The following is a 23,337-nucleotide window of genomic DNA, read 5'->3' on the forward strand; positions in this document are numbered from 1 at the left end:
AAGTGAGGAATTTGCATTCACCTCCCAATAGGAATTCACCAGGAAAACCACTTAACACTTTTTGTTCCAAAAGTACATTCTCAGGCACATTGTTCAATATAGTCTTTTGAATCGCTGGGTCTCACGTCTGTTACAATTCCATCCCTCGAGAGGTTACATACAATCCCAGCCCACAATAATACATAAACCATGCATGTAACACAATGAACTCCAAAGATACATAAACTTAATTCAGTAAGGCCTCCCAAGCACACCACAGGAAATTGCCATATCTGTCACAATGTGACCTTATAAGAAAAATGGATTATTTTATTTTCCTGATTTGTCTTGTCTTATGCCCTTTCCTGAAAATTCTTACAAAGAAAAATGTTCAAGGATTTTAGACGTATTACTTTTACAGCAACCCTCAAGCCTTTTGCTGTCAACTCTGTAGCAAATGGAGAGTTTTGGAACTGTCTCTCTTCGTTTATTAGATGCATTACAAACCTCTGGGAGCATTTCTCAGCATATTTCTGTTCATTACTGTGTGATACTCACAGGCTTGTTTTTGAGGTTAAATCCAGTGCAAGTCAATACAAATAAAAAAGTGATAGAGATGAAACACCATATGCAACACTTACCACTTGCAAAAGATTGAGAGAGAGAGAAAGAAAGGACACCAAATAGGGTGATTCTCTTCTGAATAGAATCCAGTGACTCAGATTCACTGCTCCTTTTTTCACACCTAATGAGTAAGCTGTCTGGGTAAATCAATACCTTATTGTTTTCAACATGAAAAATAATTGTATTATATGATGATGTTATTGGTGTGATGCTATACATTAGATGGGCCTTTCCTTTCAGTCCTCGTTTTCAGTGGCTTATATCGGTCTCCAAAAATTACATTTTGGAAGAAAGTTTTTTATATTTGTACTTAGCCAAGGAATTAACATTTGAAAGATCCAAAGAAAATGTATTTATGTTTGTTCATTTACCAGAGTATGAAAACTACATATTTTTTATTGCTGAAGTTGGAAAAAAATTGTGCAGATGCATTTTTTCACTCTATCAACTCTAAAATGGCTTGGATCTGAGATTTCACACTTCAAAAATGTAGATTTCAATAAAGGATGACTGCTTTCATAATGTGAAAAAATGGTTGCAGAATAAAGAAATGAAAGAGTGCGTATAGCATGCTCTACATGTACCCTTACTGGCTCAAGTATGTGCCATTATGGGGCTAAATTGTGCATGATGTTTACTAATGTAAATCTGAGCAATTCCACAGTCTTCATTAGAAATACTTTGCATTTACAGATTTACTAGAAGAATTTGGTGCGTGCTTTGTACAGTAAACATAATCCATTCAAGATATCTCACCTTATGGACCAGCTAGAATATTCTTGGTAAGGTAACAAAGGGAATCCCAAAATGTCCCTAAATATCCCTATACCATTCTGGCCTTAAAAGGGACTTCATTTAGAATAAAGTCCTATTCTCCTGTCCCTGTCCCTACCATAGGCGCCGACTTCCCCACTTTCCCCTGGGTGCTTGACCACCCCCCTCTGCCCCTGGTCCCGCCCCTACTCCAACCCTTCCATGAGGCCCTGCCCCTGCCCTGCCTGTTCCCACTCCTGCCCTACCCCCATTCCAACTCCTTCCCCAAATTCCCACTCTGGCCCTGCCTCTTCCCCACCTCCCCCCTGAGCGCACCACTTTCCCGCTCCTCCCCCTCCCTCCCAGAGCTTGCTAAAGCTGCCAAACAGCTGTTTGATGGTGGTCAGGTGGAGGAGGAGAGGGGGAGGAGGAGGAGAAGGAAGTGCAGGAGGTGAGGGGAGCTTGGCTGCCAGTGGATGCAGAGCACCCACTAATTTTTCCCTGTGGGTGCTCCAGCCCCGGAGCACCCCTGGAGTCGGCGCCTATGGTCCCTACTTCATTATCTACACTAGCCATTTCCAGCCCACCAACACACCAGCAGCCAGAGGCACAACTGATTGCTGACCCAATGCCCCTGCAATATCTGCAACTCAGCCAATATGTAAAGGTCAGGTATTCTGTCCATTTATAACAGAAAAAGTGTTTTTATTTATATGTATTTTGATTTGTAATGTGTCTAGTCTTAGAGCTCTAAGCACTTCTACCAGATGTAAAAAAAAATCAGTTCATACTATAACTCACAACAATTAAAAATTAATACCAAGAAAAGGATTCTACACTGACTAAATTATCAGTTTTGAGGCACTCATTCTGAGAATATCCCAATGATCATCTCAGGAACATGATATGGGAGGAGCTCAAGTGTGGTTTTCAAGATGCCCTACTAGGGCAAACATTTTCATTGTTTCACCAATCCTTTGAGGTAAAACAGAATAAGAAAGGCAGTGGGGGATGTGCTCCATCCCTTCCACTCTTTCTCCAATGCTTTCTCAACCCTCAGAGTAGACTCCAAAAAAAAGCATCTGAAAAGCTAAGGTGTATTCCTCTCCCTCACCCACTTGTGAAAATTGCTGACAACATGCAATTAAATTAGGGGATTTTTTTTATTTAAATTCATCATAATCTCTCTCACGCATCAAATACATGTATATGGATGCATCTGGTGCCATATGTGGGGGAACCTACATTTTGGATCCTAAGTGTATGGAAAGAGGGATTCCAGAATGGATGGATAAAGAGGCTATGAGGAAGATCAGTTTCCAGTTGCATCTGAGATCCACTTGGCATAACAGAGAAGGGAAGCAGTAGCAGGACACAAACTCGCTTCAGGGGTTTAAGCAAACAGTTAATACTGCTTATATCACCTGACAAGGCTTGCAAAACCTATTGAGCAATCTTAAAACTATTTAAGTGACCAAACTGTTACCTAATACTATAAGTAGGATCCAGAGCGTAAGGCTATTACAAAAACATCACCATGGTCGCCCACTACAGCAGAAACTATTTGCCTGCATCTAAGTGGTTTCAATTTGTGTGTTATTCGCTAAATAAAGTTGCAGCCATTAAGCCATTTCACCTTAAATTTGTCTCATATTTTCCTTACAGCCTACACACGAGTTTATGTACAATGAACATGCATATTAAGGCTTTAAAGCTGGCACTAGATACAGTAATACAAAATATTGCTACAGATGCCATGGATATTACATGTAAACTGCAGTTTGGAAAACCCCCATTACCTGAAATTTGGATCTGAAATTTGGAAATAAAAATGTAGATTTTTATTTGAAATTTTCAATTTTCCCCAATTCCATTTTTTTCATATCTTGAGCCATTCTGAAAACTGAGGTTTGCCTATCCTATGTACCTTTGCATTTCCTGACATGTATGTGTTTAAAAGCTGAACCATATCAATGCATAGTAAATTTAGACTATGCACCAACATTATATTAAAGAGGGGGGGAAGGATAGCTCAGTGGCTTGAGCATTGGCCTGCTAAACCCAGAGTTGTGAGCTCAATCCTTGAGGGGGCCACCTAGGGATCTGGGGCAAAATCAGTACTTGGTCCTGCAGTGAAGGCAGGGGGCTAGACTCAATGACCTTTCAGGGTCCCTTCCAGCTCTATGAGATAGGTCTCTCTCTCTCTCTCTCTCTATATATATATATATAAGAGCCTTTCCCCATGTTGTTACAATGTTAACCTTAAAATTTCCTTCTGTGCATTTTTTTAAAGCATGTGATCACTTTAAGGACTATGCTTTCCTTGTTTTTCTGACCTGAGATAACCCAGTTTCAGAATACAGTGGCAGTCTATGTTTAAGTGTCTCCTAACTTCTTAACTAACTCATTGTTTTATCTGAAAGAGAGAGACTATGGAAAAGAATCTTTTTGGAAAAAGAGAATCAGAGAGTTCTGAATGAATGAAAAGTAGCTAATACAAATCACATAGACATAGTTGGGAAAACCAAATTGCAAGCAGTTTTTTTCTCACTAGAAAGCTCTTGTATGATCTTGGATATCTTACAAAAACCATAGAGCTACGATTCATAAGTACGGGCATAGCTGAAGATCTGAGTCAGGAAATTATATCTCTCAGTTTCTTAATCCTGGTGTGCTAAACTAGAATATTATTAAATGCAGAATTTGTATTTTTCTGCTATATTTTGCTAAATATTCTTGATGTGGTGGGATTTTGGGGAGATTTTTGGTTTGCAAAAGCATGCTATCCTTTGTTAAGGAAACTATTTTTAATGTGATCCCACACTAAATAACATAATAGACCCATTAAATGTAAATTTGTGTAATTAAATACTATTAGCAGACTAGTTTAACAATGCATTAAGAAGGGAAAAATCTAGAGTAATTTAGTTTCCTCAGGAAAGATTGGAGGAAGACTTTCTGGTTTGCTTGAACTGTGCAGGACCAGAGGGCAGAAGAGCCAAGAATTGGCCCTTAGTTGTTTTTTTTAATACAAATAATAATGCAAACCAATATAGATAAGGAAACTTTATATTAATCAAGTTTAATTAATTATTCTACATGGAAACCTTTTTTTAACTCACTATCTCTTCAGAAAAATACAGAGAAAAAAAAGTAAAATATATTCTACTGAAAGAACAAATATTGAAGTTCCAATGAATGTAAAATGTGACTTCACATGAGCGTCAGAGGGCAAAATTTGGCTTATTACATATTAAATAAATTCTCTTTATGTTAAACTCATCTTTACTTGCCTTGACTTGAAACCAATTGCTTGTGTTTGTTCTGAAGAGTATTCAATAGCTGGCAGGTGTCTTGTAGGATCTCTGTATTGTGTTGTAGCTTTTGACTGAGGGAACTGCTGAGCTCTTGCATGAGAAAGATCAATCTAGGCACATACTCCACTGTAGCTTCATTATCTTGAAGGTCACTCTTTAGAAGTGTTTCTCTTATCATTAGGTTTAGATGCCAAATCTGTTCCAGTACTTGACTTGGTTTATCTGTACCAGCTGTTATCTTACATTCAGCTACTTCCATTTTTAAATATAGAAAATATTATTGTAACTTCTCACATTCAGAACACTTCCAAAATATTGTAGCTTCAGTTTGTAACTTAATCAGGGCATAAGAAAACTGTTGCATCCTAGTCCTACTGAAAAATCAAGTACCTAGCTCTGAAACTCTGAGCTTGATGTTGACTATTAAAAAGTTACTAGGTGACAAAAGGGAGTGGCTTTCCAGGAACTAAAAGGACTACTGTACAAAGAGATGTCAGTGTGTACCAAACTGATTACAGAACATAAGTGTGGCAAGATTATATTACTGGAGTATACAGCAGTGGTGTGATTTTCAAGGGATCTGAGCATCTGCACTTCAATAAAAATTGTTCAATAAAATAAAAAATAGTTCAGTAAAAATTGTCAACATCTCTGAAGGTCAGACCATAAATTTCTGTTTGTGATTTTACAGTGTAGAATGTGGATGGCATATCTCAATGAATGACCTGAAACTCTTGAGAACAAACTGGCATTAACTATTACAAAGAGTCCCTAGGCATGCCAGTTCATACATTTCAGGTGAATCCATTTAATTTATAATTGTGTTTTATCAGTTGGTGGGATGGGGTATGCTCTACACAAGCCCTGAATACAGACTTGAGAGGTCAATTATGTTATTTACTGAATCTGCAGGGAGAGCCAGGCTTAGCTGAACATGAATCCTAGCTGGGCAGGAGCAGGCTGGTTATTATAAAGAGAGGAAGTTTGTAGCAGAAAAGGGGTGTAGATAGATAAGGAGTCTGCAGTTACTCTCTGGGAACACAGAGGAGGAAACAGACATGGAAATCTGAGGATTCTGAGCCTGAGAGAAGGGTCATCTCAGAGAAGCTGTGGGGAAGAAAGGCTGGGTAGGAAGAAGCCCAGGGAGTAGCAAGGAGTAGGATTGTGCAGAGTTGCTGGGCTTGGACCCAGTGCAGAGACACTCAAAGTCCTGAGCCAAGAGGGTAAACAGACAGTGGGGCCCAGAGTTGGGGCTGAAGTCTGTTTTAAGGCTTTAGACTGTTATGTGTGGAACTCTGTTATGCTGGAAGGGGAGGGCTACCTACACAGTGACCTAGCTAGAGGGACGGATCATGAAGAGAGAGTGAGGGATCATGTGTTAGTAACTGACCGAATGGGGTGCCAGATGGGGCAATAGCTAATCCCACACCCAGCCATGAGCAGGTGCTCCTGCAGGAAGTGAACCCTTTTACAGTTGGAGATATTGTAAAGATGTTCTGGGGTCTAATAGCCACACATCTGGTAATGGTACTGAGTTTGAAATATATACTTAATGGCTAAAAAGATCTGCAAACACACTTTTCTAATGGCAGTGAACATGTAAGAAAAAACTGAAGTACTAACACCTAAAGCTTCATTTAAAACTGTAAAACCTGAGTAATAGTAATGTGAAACACTACTGTGTCACTTTTATTTTAACTAATACCAAGCCATGAAGAGTCAACAATCTCTCTTCCACAGGGGAAAACTGTCCTTATGAGAACCTATGCAAGATGGTAGGAGAGCTGAGCAGTGCTTGTGATACTTGAGTCAACCTGCTGAAGCAGAGCAGCATGGCTGACGGTAGGTAATTCCGCGGTGGGGAGGAGGGAATATGCTGCTGCTCCTTCAAAGAAAAAGGCAGTCTATGCCTCTACTAATGTGTGCTACAGAAAATGGGTCCAGGTGGTTATGTTTTTAGATGGCTAGCCTGAGCCTCTGCCCATGCCACCCTAGGTACAGTGCTGTTTTTAGCATGCTAGCTCAAGGAGAGCTAGTGCAGGTAGTCTACCTCCGCTGGAAATCACACGTCCAGATCAAATGTAGATGTACCCTAGAGGTTCTAATCCAAAGTGTACTGAAGTCAATGAAAAGATTCCTGTTGACTTTGGTGGCTGAAATCCTGGTCTCACTGAAATCAGTGGCAAAACTTCTGTTGACTTAAATGGGGCCAGGACTTCACCCAATGAGTTTTAGATCCAGATCTAGCTGAACAATAGTGGACAATACCCATAAAATAGCAGATTGCTAGTTTTCAAAATCATGGAATTGGCCACCACTGTAACCCTTGGTTCTCCCTTAACAGTAGATTAGAATCCTGCTATGATGTTGAAGGGGAAAGAGGGGCTCTAATCTCCATTAGCGCAGCATACGATAGTGCTGGGTTTGACCCATAATGTATACTGAAGACTTAAAGTATGTCTTATGTAATCATTCTGTAGAGTTTTCCTTATAGGGCCTGCTATTAATACAATTAACATAGCCCCAATTGTTTGTTTGTTTTTTAATACTATTTCAGTATAAAAGTGAAGGGAAATTTCACACAGGGGTATTGTGGGGATTAATTAGGTAATGTCAGCTCAGTACTTTGAAGATGTCAATCACTGCGTGAATGCTAAGAATTACTATTAAATGTGAAGTCTCCTTAATCAAATTGAAAGGATTGACTATAATGTAAAACTGAAAACAGCAGTGATACTACATTGAAAAGGAAAGCTAAAGAAATCATAATAGTTTGCTTGATTAGGCTGACAAATGTGACACTAACATTCAGAAAGATGTAAGGAAGTCATTAACCCATTAGAAATTCTGATTATCCAGGGCTTAGTTAATAGTTGGACTTTCAATGAGAGGGATTTGAATAGGGAGAGCAAGAAACAGTTTCTATGATAGTCATACAATGCTATGCAGATCAGTCATATTTTGTTAGACTAGAAGTGAATGATTTCCTCTTCCGAGACAAAATTTTAGGAGGTATACGAAACAGGATGGGGAAGAATACAATGCTATTATGTAGATCAATGGTATGATGTCATCGGTGCTACTGGGCCAGATTCTCAAGGGTGGAAATCTATGTAGCTTCCTAGTCTTCAATTGAGCAATGCCAGCTTACATCAGGTAAGGATCTGGGTCCATTGTATTAACTTCTCCCAAATATGTTGCTTAATTAGTGGGTGTTCAAATATGATTGAAGAGAAAAGCTGTTACTTTTTTATGTAAAAAGAATCAGGGGTGCTGGAACAAATTTTATAGAGGGGTATTGATGATAAAAACCATGTATTTGGTGTCTGTTATTAGTACTTTAAGCCAAGGGGTGCAGCAGCATCCCTATTTCTAGCATCACTGAAAAGAATAGATAAGTTTAAACTCAAATTCTCTTTCAAAATTTGTAAAATGAAGCATAGTTAATTAACCTGATACTAGAATCTTGTCTGATGTACAATAAACTACGTTGAATGTAGGAGATCTTATTAGAATCTGTGGTCTATCATATCCCTCAGAAATGACAGTTTTACATATACAAGTTCTTCCAGAAGGGGGAGGCTCTGAGATACCTAAATGGTTATTGTCAAAGAATTATACACCCAACTCCTATTTGCATTAATACATGCTACTTCATGAATTCTCTATGCATATTTGGGAGAATACATAAGTTAACTTAGAAAATACATTTATCTATAACCCATTCAATAATGCAAGGTGAAACAATTTGTTTTTCCAATATGTGGTTGAATGAATAAATTATACCTTGGAATTGAAAGTTATTTTGGCTCTCTCTGTAATCTTGAATACAATATGGAAATAAGGAGACCTTTGTGAAAATGTGACTTCATGGTACAAAAGTCCATAATCAGAAAGTTCTCTATAGGAATTCATCATTATATATTATAGGAACAGTTAAGGAAGTTACACACTTATTACTATGCTTTTTGTCCCTTAGAGCACCAGGAAATTACAACTTTCTTGTTGGACATCTGCCTTCGAACACTTGATTGCTGTTGAGAAATATCTCATGCATGAAGATGAAGGAGCAATGTATTCAAATGTAAGTTGGCTTTCACAGCTTGTTTACAATGCAACAGTAGTTGCTATGCTAGAGCAATGTATATACAGGCTGTACGATGGGCTGTTTTAAAGAATTTGTTGTATTCAGGTATTTGCGTAACACAAGCACAGTTTTAGTTTAAAAGGAAATAGCCTCATGCCCAATTAATTTCGGCAGATGATTTATAACTGTGACAGATTGTTCTTTGTGATATTGTACTTGTACCAGAATAAGTCCTTGTTTGAAGTGATACAAATAATGAAGAATTACACGTTAAAGACTTACAGGATGTTCTTATGGAGGGGAGAGATTTAAGATTTGTAAAACAATCCTGTACTGTACTAGCAAGGATTAGACCAGATAACTAAACACTTTGGGGCATGAATTTATTTAAATGTTTATATAGTGCCTAGCACCAAAGAGCCAAACTGGTTTTGGCCTTTAGGCGCTACCACAATATAAATATTACATGATGGTGTCGTAGGGCCAGACGCAGCCCTCTTAGTCTTGCTGAGTATTATCTTGCTGCAAGAGTAGTCTGACTTCTATATGTGAGTAGTCCCTTACTCCTCAGATACTCCAAGTGAGTAATAGTTGCAAGATCTGACCCTTAGTCTTTTTCCTTCACAAGCAAGAGTGATAAAACTTAAATTCTCCCTCAGATTAACAGCAGTGAGAAGGAGAAATGTAAAATTACAAAATTAGGGTAGAAAAGGAATTCACTTTAAATGGTTATTTGCTTCAAAACTATAGGAAGAAAAAGCTGGTTTCTGTATTGCTTAAGCCCCTGAAATGTTTTTCAGAGATCAAAATAACCATAGACATAGCAAACAGACACCTTAACACAGGGCCTATATATTATGTTAAAGAAATGATTTCATCACGGCAATATATTGGACTAGCAAGGTCATATTTGAAATGTTCTGAGCAATTGTAGTCCAGTATTAAAATAAATATCACTGAAATGATTAAAACTGAAAAACAAGGCGGACAAAGTAGAGCATCTCAGTTACCCAAAAATATTACAGAAACTACCGGTAGGTCTGTGATCTCTGGAGAAGTGGAATTTAAGGGGAACTTTGAGATACAGCATACAACATTCTGAAGGAAATAACATTGATTAGACTATTTGACAGGTTTCAGAGTAGCAGCCATGTTAGTCTGTATCCGCAAAAAGAAGAACAGGAGTACTTGTGGCACCTTAGAGACTAACAAATTTATTAGAGCATAAGCTTTCGTGGACTAGTGGGCTGTAGTCCACGAAAGCTTATGCTCTAATAAATTTGTTAGTCTCTAAGGTGCCACAAGTACTCCTGTTCTTCTTTTTTTTAGACTATTTGAGATTGTCAGATACAAGAAAGGGGAAATGGTATCAATTTAACTTTAAAAATAGCCTAGTACTAAAGGAATGTAAAGAACTTCATGCATAGAACCTGCTCCTCAAATTAGAGAAATGTAAGTCTGGACGGGATCTCGAGAGGTCATCGAGTCCAGCTCACTGTGCTGAGGCAGGACCAAGTAAATCTAGACCATCCCTGGCAGGTTTGTGTCCAACCAGTTTTTAACCTCCAATGCCTGATGATTTAAATAATGGTATAAAGAGTACACTTATAAAGTTTGAGGACGATACCAAGCTGGGAGGGGTTGCAAGTGCTTTGGAGGATAGGCTTAACATGCAAAATTATCTGGACAAATGGTCCGAAGTAAATAGGATGAAAGTCAATAAGGACAAATGCAAAATATTCCACTTAGGAAGGAACAATCAGTTGCACACATACAAAATGGGAAATGACTGCCTAGGAAGGAGTACTGTGGAAAGGGATCTAGGGGTTAAAGTGAACCATAAGCTAAATATGAGTCAATAATGTTGCAAAAAAAATGAACATCATTCTGGGAAGTCTTAGCAGGAGTGCGGTAAGACAGACACAAGAAGCAGTTCTTTCACTCTACTCCAGGGGTTCTCAAACTGGGGGTCGGGACCCCTCAGGGGGTCGTGAGGTTATTACCTGGGGGGTCGCAAGCTATCAGCCTCGACCCCAAACCCCACTTTGCCTCCAGCATTTATAATGGTGTTAAATTAAAAACACTTTTTTATACATTTATTAGGGGGGGTCACACTCAGAGGCTTGCTACATGAAAGGGGTCACCAGTACAAAAGTTTGAGAACCACTCCTCTACTCCATGCTGATTAGGCCTCAACTGGAGTATTGTGTTCGGTTCTGGGCACCACATTTCAGGAAAGATGTGGACAAATTGGAGAGAGTCCAGAGAAGAGCAACAAAAATGATTAAAGATCTAGAAGACATGACCTATGAAGGAAGATTGAAAAAATTGGGTTTGCTTAGTCTGGAAAATGGATGGAAAGGGGACATGATAAACAGTTTTCAAGTACATAAAAGGTTGTTACAAGGAGGAGGGAGAAAAAATGTTGTTGTTAACCTCTGAGGATAGGACAAAGCAATGGGCTTAAATTTCAGCAAGGAAGGTTTAGGTTGGACATTAGGAAAAACTTCCTAATTGTCAGGGTGGTTAGGCACCGGAATAAATTGCCTAGGGAGGTTGTGGAATCTCCATCATTGGAGATCTTTAAGAGCAAGTTAGACAAACACCTATCACAAATGGTCTAGATAATACTTCTGCCATGAGTGCAGGGGACTGGACTAGATGACCTCTCCAGGTCCCTTCCAGTCCTATGATTCTATGATGCAGATTCCACAAATGTCCTTTGAGGATAGTTTAAAAATTTTGAAATACTTTAAAGTTAGACACCTCTTCCTAATATCTAACCTAAATCTCCCTGACTGCAGATTAAACCCATTACTACTTGTCCTACCTTCAGTGGATAAGGAGAATCATCCTTTTTGTAACACTCCTTAATATATTTGAAGACTGTTACCAGCATCTTCCTCAGTCTACTTTTCTGAAGACTAAACATGCCCAGTTTTTTTAACCTTTCTTCAGAGGTCAGGTTTTCTAAACCTCTTATAATTTTTGTTGTGCTCCTCAGTACTCTCTCCAACAAGTCCACATCTTTCCTAAAGTGTGGCATCCAGAATTGGACATAGAATTATAGAATCATAGGACTGGAAAGGACCTTAAGGTCTTCCAGTCCAGCCTCCTGCACTCAAGACAGGACTAAATATTATCTAGACCCGTGGTTCTGAACCAGGAGTCCATGGCCCCCTGGGGGGGGGGCTGCAAGTAGGTTTCAGGGGGAATCCTGGCGCCCTGTCCCGAACCCATGGTGCAGTTTGGCAGAGACCCTGGGGGTCATTTTCCCCTTCCGCCCAAACTGCAGTGCTGTAAACAGAGTAGGGCAGCTCCACACATATATCCCCACCCCCTCCTCTCCTCCCGTCCCTTGAGGCCTTGCCCACTGGTCAGGTCAGAGGCGGGAAGATGGAGCTGGGCAGTGCAGAGAAGCTGCTGGTCTGGCCAGTGCTACAGAGAGGGCAGCCACAGCACTCCACCCATCTCCTCCTCCTGCTGCTGGTTCCTGGGGGCTGTAGCTGGTCCTCAGCTCTCAGATGCCTTTGACTGCTCGCACATCCAGTAAGAGCCCCCTGGGTGGCGGTAGGGGGGAGATCTGGCTTCAGGGCTGGCAGAGTTCTCAAGGTGCAGTGACCGGGAGGGGCGGGGGGAGGTGGGGCTCCCTGCACACAGCCTTGAGCTACCCCCTCCATGTACCCTGAGTGTTTTTCAAACTTTTTGAGCTAAGTCCCCGCCACACCTGAGTTATAATTTTTAATTTCGTGCCCCCCAAACACAGACAGGCTGGGTGGCCTGCTAAGATGAGTCAGGGGTGGAGGTAGCGCTCCCTCCCCGGGCCCCGCTATGCGTAGCTGGTCTGAATTCTGCTGGGCCCTGCCACGCCCACAACAGAAGTCAAACTACACCTATGCCCAGAGCCCTGAAGCTACCCTCACTGCTGGCTGAAGCCTAGAGCCCAGAGGCTCCTGTGATGCTGTAGGATTGAAATAGAGATCATCTCTATAAATAATATTGCCATTATTAGACAACTGCAACAAATCTTGTACAAAGCCATGTAAGATGTCAATGGAAAAGTTATGATGTGCTAAATAAGATCATCCTGTTTAAATCCATGTATCATCACAGTATCTGAAGATACAAATATATAGCCAATATTCATATCCCAAATGTTTGTTCCTCAGATAACACCCACAAGGTAGCTTACATCCAGTCTAGCCTGCCCATTGTGAATGGCCCATTCAGGCTGGATGGCCCATTAAAGACACTTCACTCTCACAGTGGGCCACGGAAGAGACTCAGATGGCTCTTCCTGCAGATGCCTAAGCCTCCAAAGGGCCCGGGGCTACCCCCCGTGAGAGTTATCAAGCCATGTAAGGACTTGTGATATGCTCACGTGACCCCGGACTCCATCTTGTGCCAGTAACTTTCCACAAACTGGGTTGTGAGCTTGGTTTGAAACAGAACATTTCCAGGCTCATGGCAAAGGGTATAAAAGACCCCTGAAATGACTCCATGGTGCCTCTTTCCTGCCCTGATTCTCTGGACTGTGGATTTACAACTAAAAGGAGTATATTGGACTATGGACTGAGGACCTTCCAGTCTTTTGGAAATTACCAGAGAGTCTTTATAAGCCAGCAGTCTATAACATCACTACTACAAATCTGATAAAAGAACATTGCCATTATTGTATTATATGATTTATTAACCATTTTAACTTTATTTTTATTAATAAACCTTTAGATTTTGGTTACTAAAGGATTGGCAGCAGCATGATTATTGGGTAAGATCTGAGTTATATATTGGCCTGGCTGTGTAGCTGATCTCTTGAGATTAGAAGGCCCTTAAATATAGTGAAATAAGTTTTCAGTAAAAAGAACAGGAGTACTTGTGGCACCTTAGAGACTAACAAATTTATTTGAGCATAAGCTTTCGTGGGCTACATCCCACTTCTTCGGATGCATAGAATGGAACATATATTGAGGAGATATATATACACGCACACATACAGAGAGTTTTCAATAATCACTGGAATGCCTAAGGAGACTGCATCTCTGACTTCTTGTTAACCGGTGTGGTGAGACGGAAGTTTACTTTTGTTACTGGCTTGGTATATCTAATGATAGAATAACTACCAGTATGTGAAAATAACGAGGAGTCCTTGTGGTACCTTAGAGACTAACAAATTTATTTGGGCATAAGCTTTCGCCCAAATAAATTTGTTAGTCTCTAAGATGCCACAAGGACTCCTCGTTGTTTTTGCTGATACAGACTAACATGGCTACCACTCTGAAACCTGTCACCAGTATGTGGTAAGTCTACTCTGTTTCTCAATAGTTTGTCCTGAATCTGGTATTCTCAGCTGTGACCCACTGAGGCATTTTCTCCCTCCTCTTTGTAATAACCTTTTATGTACTTGAAAATTGTTATCATGCCCTGCACTCCCCAGACTTCTCTTCTCCAGACTAAATGAATCAATTTTCCTTCATGTTCAGATCATGTTTTCTAGACCTTTAAACATTTTTAATGCTCTTCTCTGGACTTTCTCCTATTTGTCCACATCTTTCCTGAAATGTAGCACCCAGAACTGGACACAATACTCCAGTTGAGGCCTAATCAGCACACGGTAGAGTAGAAGAATTTACTACTTGTGTCTTGTTTACAACACTCTTGCTAATACATCCCAGAATATCTGTTTGGGTTTTTTGCAACAGTGTTACACTTTTGACTCATGTTTAGCTTGTGATCCTCTATGACCCCCACATCCCTTTCCACACTACTCCTTCCTAGGCAGTCATTTCCCATTTTGTATGTTGCAACTGATTGTTCCTTCCTAAGTAGAGCACTTCACATTTGTCCTTATTTAATTTCATCCTATTTACTTCAGACCATTTCTCCAGTTTGTCCAGATCATTTTGAATTTTAATCCTATCCCCCAAAGCACTTGTGACCCCTCCCAACTTGGTATGATCTGAAAACTTTATAAGTATACTCTCTATGCTATTCTCTAAATCATTGACGAAGATATGGAACAAAACTAGACCCAGAACAGATCCCTATGGGACCCCACTCGATATGCCCTTCCAGCTTGACTGTGAATCACTGACAATTAGTCTCTAGGAACAGTTTTCCAACCAGTTATTCACCAGCCTTACAGTAGCTCTATCTAGGTTGTATTTCTCTAGTTTATGAGAAGGTCATGCAAGACGGTAACAAAAGCCTAACTAATGTCTATTTTGTTGGTTTGACATAATTTGTTCTTGACAAATACATGCTGACTGTTACTTATCACCTTATTATCTTCTAGGTGTTTGCAAATTGATTGCTTAATTATTTGCTCCGTTATCTTTCCGGGTACTGAAGTTAAGACGACTGGTCTGTAATTCCCCAGGTTGTCCTTATTCCCCTTTTTATAGATTGGCACTATAGTTGCCCTTTTCCTCTCCCATCTTCCATGACTTTTTGAAGAGAATCAGATATCTCCTCCGTCAGCTTGTTGAGTATTCTACTCTTACATAGTATATACCAACTGAGGCCTCATTAATGCCAAGTAAAGCAGGATGATTGACTTTCTTGTTAATATGCCCAGAATATGAGCCTTTCACAACTGCATCACATTGATGACTCATGTTCAGTTTGTGAACCATTATAACCCCCAGATGTTTTTCAGCAATACTATTACCTAGTCAATTATTCCTCATCTTGTAGTTGTGTACTTGTTTTTTCCTTCCTAAGTGTAGTATTTGGCACTTGTCTTTATTGAGTTTAATTGTGTTAATTTCAGACCAGTTCTGAAAGATCCTGAGTAACATATCGGGGAGGACTGCACAAGGGGAAATTTATTCAGGGACATTGCCAGCGTGGGCAGCCCTGAAGTAGATGCAGAGGGGATTCTGCACCCTCTGCATGTGACAGCTGGGATTGGGGAGTGGGACAAGGATATGACCATGTTGTCATATGAATATAGTAGGTGCTAACTAGTAATAATCATAAAGACCTCCCATGAAAGGGCTGTACAATAATGGGCAAGATGCCTGAGGTCCAGTTGCTAAAACAGCAGCCTCAGAAGAGCAGAACTGGCCTATTCCTTTACATCTGATTTGGTGAGAGGTTTTCATCTGAGAGACTAGCAGTTAAAAATAATGATAAATTCTGAACAGGTACTTAGAAAATATTTTTAGTTTTAGTTATAAAATCTGCTAGTCTGAAAAATGTAGTCATAGGTAAGTATGGAACAGATTGTATGGTGTTTTAAACTGTAGATGACCTCTCAGTCTTACTACAGACATCAAACACTGCTGACTCAAGCATCACCATGATACCCAATGATACTGTCCAGTTTGAAAAAAGTGGTGCAAGGGGAATAGAGAGGTTCTACCCATGCCTTTATTTATAAAAATGATTTTTGCTGAATTAGGACAGAGTTTGACAAATCAGATCTCTCATTCTCACTTAAAGAAAGATGGATAGCACAACTGTGAAATAGGGAAGTAAGACACTTGACTATCTATTTAACTGAGGAGGATTGTTATTCCCGTATAGGAATGAGACTTCTCTGTTCATGTTTGGTTCTCTTTCTTACAGTAGGTACAATATTATGTTCTTTTGGAATAGACTTATTCCTGATGGATCAAGGTTTGCCTTTTTGATGAGGTCAGTGGTAATATTTTCTAGTTAAGCATGACTTATGTTAGTGTTACATCATTTGATTATGTAAGAAAAACATTGGCCTTTTCTATCCAGTTATTAGTGTAGTGCTTATTTAATTATGTCTAATTAAATTTTGCAATGGGAGAGGCTCTGGAAGCCTGCTATGAAAGAGCTCTGTTTTCAACTTGTCAGCACCCTTTTTTTTTTTTTTTAAGCGCAATGTCTAAAGGCTAAACTCTGCTTGCAGCGATGCTATTGTCATCAAAAATGGAATGTAGCCCTTATTGTTGGTATCTGATACCTTAGTAGAACACAATGTGGGAGGAAAACTTGACTCAATCTGTATGGAGAGGTAGAAGAAGAGATGAGAGGCCAGATCCTGAACTTGTCAATTGGTGTAGCTCGGCGAAATTTTGGTGGAGCTTTAGTGACTTCTGCCAGCTGAGGGTCTGGTCCTAATAAATTTGAAACTCCTCACTTGAGGATAATCAGGATTTCTTAAATGTTAGCATAACTCAACTGCAAAAAAAGCAAAAAATCACAGCTGCTCTTTGACTAAAATGGCTTCCTTTAGTCTGTTCCTAACACTCAAGACTGAAAATGGCTTACCCCACCCACCCATGAGCAGAACAGACTTCTAAAGCAACATGATTGCCTATCCCCTGTTGTGGCATCGGCCTCTCATGCTTGCCTCCAGCTTTGCTTCCCAGGTGGACTGGGTTCTTCTCACTTAGTTCCTTTTTAGAATCTCACAATCTTAAAGACCAGCTGCTTTAAACCCAGCCACTGCCTCTCCAGTAGCTATTCATGGGCAGAGAGTTTGTTTTAAATATGAATCTAATAGTAAAGGATAACTGGGGTATACAGCAAACTTCCTATCTATCCCCTTGAATAGAATCATCATCCTTTGCTTTCATGAGGTTCTTCTGTGCAGGTGAAAGGGATGGGTGGGGGGGTGATGTATCATGGATTCTACCAAATACAGTCTATAAAGAAAAAAAGGCTATTATAAGGCTAATTATAAGCATTACACTTTGGAAAGTATTTCTATAAAACTGGTATTACAAGTTTCTATGTTTACTGTGTCTCAAACCTTTCTATACAAAGTTTGCTCAGTCAACAAATAAGATGGGGATTTGTTTCTACCTGCCAGCCCTGCAGCCTCTCTTTGAGACCTGAAGGTCAAGATGGGTTCTTACTGGCTCATGCATCATCAGCAAAATGTGGTTTAAAAAAAAAAAGGCAGTGAGTCAACTGTTGCTCCTCAGTTATATCTATGTAACCCTTTATCCTCAGCATAGGTACTTAGGTCACACCTAAGTAACCCTATTGCTTTCAGAGGGGTAACTCTGAGTGTAATTTAGAGACAAGGTGAGTGAGGTAATACCTTGTATTGGACCAGCTTCTGTTGATGAGAGAGACAAGCTTTCAAGCTCATACAGAGCTCTTCCAATAAAAGATATTCTCATCCACGTTGTGTCTCTGATACCCTGACACCAACATGACAACAACACCACTGTGCAATTTAAAGACAGTTTCTTCAGTTGGTACTTGGTTAACAATTCTGCTAACGTATAAGCAGGGCCACTGAGAATGGGTTCGGGCCCTGGGTGAAAAAAATGTTCGCCCCCCCCCCCCCCCCAGCAAGGGCAGACCGGCTAAATAGGGCTGACGGGAGGGGGAGGAAGCCGGGCCCCCTTCCGGACCGCCGGGCCCCTGTAATTTGTACTGGCTTCTCCCCCCCTCTCGTCGGCCATGTGTATAAGTCAGAAGATAACCCAGTTCACTGTCCTGGAGCTGTTTTAGATTTCCAGGACCACTAGGAGAAAGAAAAACAGTAAATACCTATCCTGGTTCTCTACTCAGTTAGACCAATCTTGTCATTGATTTCAACAGTTACACTGGTATAAAGATGGTGTAATGGGGTGGTAGTATTGGCTCTGAATACACACACAGGAAGCAGATATAGCAAGTTAGAGTCAAGTCATGGGATGGTTTGCACAACTAAGCAATGTTGGAAGAGGGTATAACATAGAGCTGCTATGTCATCCTACCCCAGAGAGATGATCATGAAGTGTCAGTTTTTCCCTAAACATGTTCACTTTTATAATGGGAACCATGTTATGCTTGTGACGGGTTAGATCACAGAACCCCCCTTGGAAGCTGCCACCTGACGTACCAAGACTACCTCTGCTCCTGCTTTCCCTGCCAGCTCGGAACCCCAGCAGCCTGTCTTGCTGAGCCAGACAGGCCTGTCTGCTCCAACACAGAACCATCTGCTCCAACACAGACCCAGGGTCTGAATTACTTGCCCCAAAGCTGCAGACTTAACTGAAAGCAGCTTACAGAAGTGTTCTTGTCTTTAACACTCAGATGCCCAACTCCCAATGGGGTCGAAAACCCAAATAAATCTGTTTTACCCAGCATAAAGCTTAGGGTAAATTCATAAATTCTTCACCCTCTATAACACTGATAGAGAGGTATGCACAGCTGTTTGCCTCCCCCCCGTATTAATACATACTCTGGGTTAATTAATAAGTAAAAAGTGATTTTATTAAATACAGAAAGTAGGATTTAAGTGATTCCAAGTAGTAACAGACAGAACAAAGTGAATTACTTTAAATAAAATAAATAAAACATGCAAATCTAAGGGACATGTGAGAGCAGAGACTCAGACTTGAGGGGATAGATGCTTATTAAAGGAGGGATTTTTACAAAGGATAGTGTCAACAAGCTAAAGACAGTTGTATTCTGTTCCTGCAGAATCAGTCGTCTAGAAAAGGAAAGACAGATTGATAACAATAGCTTCATAGACTCTAAAGCCACAAGGGATCACTGTGATAATCTGTTATGGCCTCCTGCGTAACACAGGCCATAGAACCTCCCCAAATAATTCCTAGAGCAGATCTTTTAGAAAAACATCCACTCCCGATTTCAAAAATTTAGTGAAGGAGAATTTACTATGACCTTTGGTAAATTGTTCCACTGTATTTATTTATTTATATATATTACGTTGCATTTAGAGGCCCCAGCTGAGATCAGGACCTATTGTGGTGTTGCACAAACACAGTAAAAAGAGCCAGTTTCTGTCCTTAAGGGCTTACATAGACAAGACAAAGGTATATGTGGGGGAAAGGAAGTAGTATTAGCCCCATTTTGCAGGTAGGAAACGGAGGCATAGTAGATTGGGGGCAGATTTTCAAAGATATTTAGGCACAAAGATGCAGATAGGCGCCTAGTGGGATTTACAAAAGCAACCCAGGAGAGTTTGGCAACTAACCAGCTTAGGCACTTTTGAAAATCCCACTAGATACCTACCTTGACCTTTAGGTGTTCAAATGCCTTTGGTAATCTGTCCCCAGGGCCGGCTCCAGGCACCAGCTTGCCAAGCAGGTGCTTGGGGCGGCCACTCCAGAGAGGGGCGGCAGGTCCAACTATTAAGCGGCAATTTGGCGGATGGTCCCTCACTCCTGCTCGGAGCGAAGGACCTCCCGCTGAATTGCCGCCGCAGATCGCGATCGCGGCTTTTTTTTTTTTTTTTTTTTTTTTTGCGCCACTTGGGGTGGCAAAAACCCTGGAGCCGGCCCTGTCTGTCCCTAAGTGACATGCCCAAGGTTATCCAGAAAGTGTGTAGCAAAGCAAAGAACCTGATCCCAGCTCTCCTGAGTCCCAGACCAGTGTCTTAATCACAACACTATCTTTCATTTCCGTGCTAAGGTTGCTCAATTGCCTGTATGTTTTCTGAGGGGCAAAATCTTTTCACTTTTTTTTCTCTCACAATCACATGATGCTATAATATTTCCTGTGAAAATGGTGCTAGATTATTTAATTTCCATGGTCAGTTTATACAATATTTGATTAACCATGATATACCAGTTAATATCAGAATCACAAAAGACATAAAAAGTGTCATATGTATCTGCTGGTTGTTTGAGACATTGATAATAGTAATTTTATACTGCTTGATGCATTCCAAAAACTGTAAAGACACTAACTAATCTTCAGAACACCCTTATTAGGTATGTTGGTAAGTATTATTATCCCCATTTTAAAGATGGAGAAACTTACACTGAAAGGCAATCTAACTTCCCTAAAGACACAGTGGCAGACCCAGGATTGGTACTCAGTCTTTCTGCCTCCCAGCTCTGTGTGCATTCCTCCAGACCACAATGACTTTATAATAATAGTAATAATAATAAAGCTACCAAAAACTTTGATCCTCCTGTAAATTGGAAACAGTTGGCAGCCCTAATTTAGAGTATCGGATCTGTGGGTACAATAACAGGAGAGGTAATTGTTTCCCCTAAATTATAACTGGAGATAATTGTTAGAGTATTTAATCAATTTTGGGGGAGTTCTTAAATGTAATAGGCAGGACATAGAAGTTTATAACCTGTTTTTCTCTGGCTGTGGTTTTAAGCAAACGTATGTGTATTGGAAGATTTTTCTCAGTGTTCTAAATTGACTGAATAAACTAGAGTAATGTAGTGCTAGTTTAATGATCTCTCAAATCCTAGAGCAAACCTCTGACAGAGGAAGTCTGGGGCAGATCCTCAGGTGATGAAGCTATGACCATTTACATCAGAGGAGGATCTGCCCCTGTGTATTTTACATGTCAATTTTTACTAGTTACTTAAACATAGGGTCACCCGGTTTGGGTGGGCCACTCTTATGGACTAGATAGTGTGCAAAACAAATCATGCTTGTTGCCAATTATTGAGAATGAAGGTGTTTTAAGGGCTAAATTAGTGAGTATAGTTGCATTTAGAGGCAGACATCTGTACATTCCTTCATGTATAACCTTCTTTAAAGGTCTTCATAACCTTCTTTAAAGGTCTGTGTATATTTTAGGCTAGAACAGCCCCAATATCTCCCTGCTTTCTCTCTCTTTTTTTTTTTAGATGTTTGGTTTGTTTGCTCAATGTATACAATATGTTAATCAACAATTGCTAGTGAAACAGTAAAAGCCTTGCAACTTCTGCATAGAATTAATTTCTAAACTGACAATTTTATCTCCATATACTTAAAAAAAACCCCACTACCTCTCAAATAATTTTGATAGTAGTATAGAAACTCAAGGGAAGGGGATATCAGATAATAAAATCTCTGGAGTTTTCAAGCCTGTCAGCTCTTAAAATAGTGTTGTCCCTTACATCATATCTGAATTGCATCAGGTTAGTGGAATGCAACTTCCTTTTTGATTTTTGTAAAGATTTTTTTTTAGCTCTGCTTTATCACAGTGACAGAGAACTTACAATATTCTTTAGTCATCCAATCGAGAGAGATCCTAGAATCTGATAACTAAGCTTTTTCACTTCTATTAAAAAGAAGAAAAAAATCATGTAGGGCTTAAGTCATAAAATAACACACATTCCCCACACATACAAATTAACTTTATAGCAAATTGTGTATGGCATATAAACAGCAAAATATATATAATGTAAGTGCAGAACAACTTCAGGTTGTCTGATATTAATGTGGAGGCATGAGGTTTAGTCAGAAAAAATTAAGTGCAGACATGGGTAGATATACTCTAAATTAGAATATGCTGTGATCTTACTGTACATTCAATTTATGCAGACACAGGTATTCAACTAAGTAGGACAGAACAGAGATTGGAGAGTTTACATCTATCAAAACAAGAAAGAAAAATATGTACTGTGACCAAATAACATCAACGTCTCTTCTCTTGATATCTGGTATCAATTTATGAACCTATGTTGTGCTGTGAGTGAAGATATTAGCACTGTGATTGCACAGGTCTAAACTTGCTGTGGTAATGTATTCCAGACAACTGCTCTGCCCGAGAAAGGACTATCACTGAGAAGCCATCAAGGCTGTGATCTGGGATCCTTGACTTGGGTTTTCTCTTAACTGCTGGCCCACCCCAGGACCAATGGTTTTTCCACACAGGGACTTGTGGGAAGGAGGTGGAGCACATGGTAGAGAGACAGAGACTATACTTAAGAACAAGATTCCACTGTGCAAGGAACCAGACCATTGGCATACCTGAGAAGGACTTCAAAGAGAGAGTGGGTAGGAGGGACTCTGCCCAGCCTGAAATACTGATGAACCTTGGACTCACAAGAAGGGGTAAAATGAGACCAGAGAGGGTGGCATGGAACCACGAGACCCAGTGATTGGGTCCACTCGCAAGACACTGATGACTGTACAATGGGATACGGGACTAGGTTGTAGCTAACAGCAAGAAAAATGTTAATGAAAAATGTCAAAGCAAAATAATGAATACATTTCCAAGGTAATCTTTATACATTATAAAAGATAGCAAAGGGCACAGCATGCGGCTGAGTGAGATTTTCTTGCACCAAAATTGCTTGCATGGTGGAGATTTAGGAAACAGAATTAAATTGTGTTTTTTAAACCTGGGGGCAGATTTTGAATGGTATTTAGGCACTTAAAGATTCGGAATGGCACCTATTAGGATTTTCCAAAGCACCTGGGCACCCTCCCATTGATTTCAATATGACTTAGACATCTAGGCATTTTTGAAAATCCCACTGTGCACTATCTGAATCTTTAGGCATGTAAATACCTTTAAAATTCTGCCCCCAGAGCTGAAATTGGTGGTTATGTGAATATATAGAGTATATCCTGTAGGCCTGGCTTGACATGAGTAATGAAACAAGGGAAAGGCCTCATTTCTTGGAAGACAGGATTAGGGAGTTAAATAGATCAGCATGCTGAAAACAGAATGTTTGTGCTAACTAAAAGACAGGTAAATGGGTCAGGGAGCTAAGAGACAGAATGTCTGAACTAGCTAAGATAAGGGGAGGGAACACCCAGGGAACCATTTATGAACAAGATAACAATGGACCAGATAGTCGGGAATGTAAAGATAAAGTAAAGAGTAGGTGGAACATGGACAGAGCATGCTGTACAGGCATTGGTTCCTACAAAAGTAACCAAGCCAATCCCAAAATG

General features: G+C 40.1%; 1 protein-coding gene and 1 long non-coding RNA gene across 3 annotated transcripts in view; one reads left to right on the top strand and one right to left on the bottom strand.

Moving 5' to 3' along the window:
• The window catches only part of DTHD1 (death domain containing 1), a 62,806-nt gene that overhangs the window by 36,443 nt on the left and 3,026 nt on the right, over nucleotides 1–23,337 (bottom strand). The window contains exon 1 of one of the 2 annotated variants that reach the window (XM_005286392.4): nucleotides 4,650–5,065. The exons of the other annotated variant lie outside the window; for it this stretch is intronic. Coding sequence (XP_005286449.4) covers nucleotides 4,650–4,932 — 283 coding nt within the window. The 5' untranslated portion in view covers nucleotides 4,933–5,065. Of the gene's footprint in view, nucleotides 1–4,649; nucleotides 5,066–23,337 lie in introns of those variants that run through there. 2 annotated transcript variants of the gene reach the window in all.
• Nucleotides 5,679–22,102, top strand: LOC135983743 (uncharacterized). The gene is made up of 4 exons (XR_010601518.1): nucleotides 5,679–5,800; nucleotides 6,414–6,515; nucleotides 8,653–8,757; nucleotides 21,976–22,102. It is a non-coding gene; the product is annotated as an uncharacterized LOC135983743 (long non-coding RNA).

The sequence above is a fragment of the Chrysemys picta genome, chromosome 5 (assembly GCF_011386835.1).
Source record: "Chrysemys picta bellii isolate R12L10 chromosome 5, ASM1138683v2, whole genome shotgun sequence".
Classification (NCBI taxonomy): Eukaryota; Metazoa; Chordata; order Testudines; family Emydidae; genus Chrysemys; species Chrysemys picta.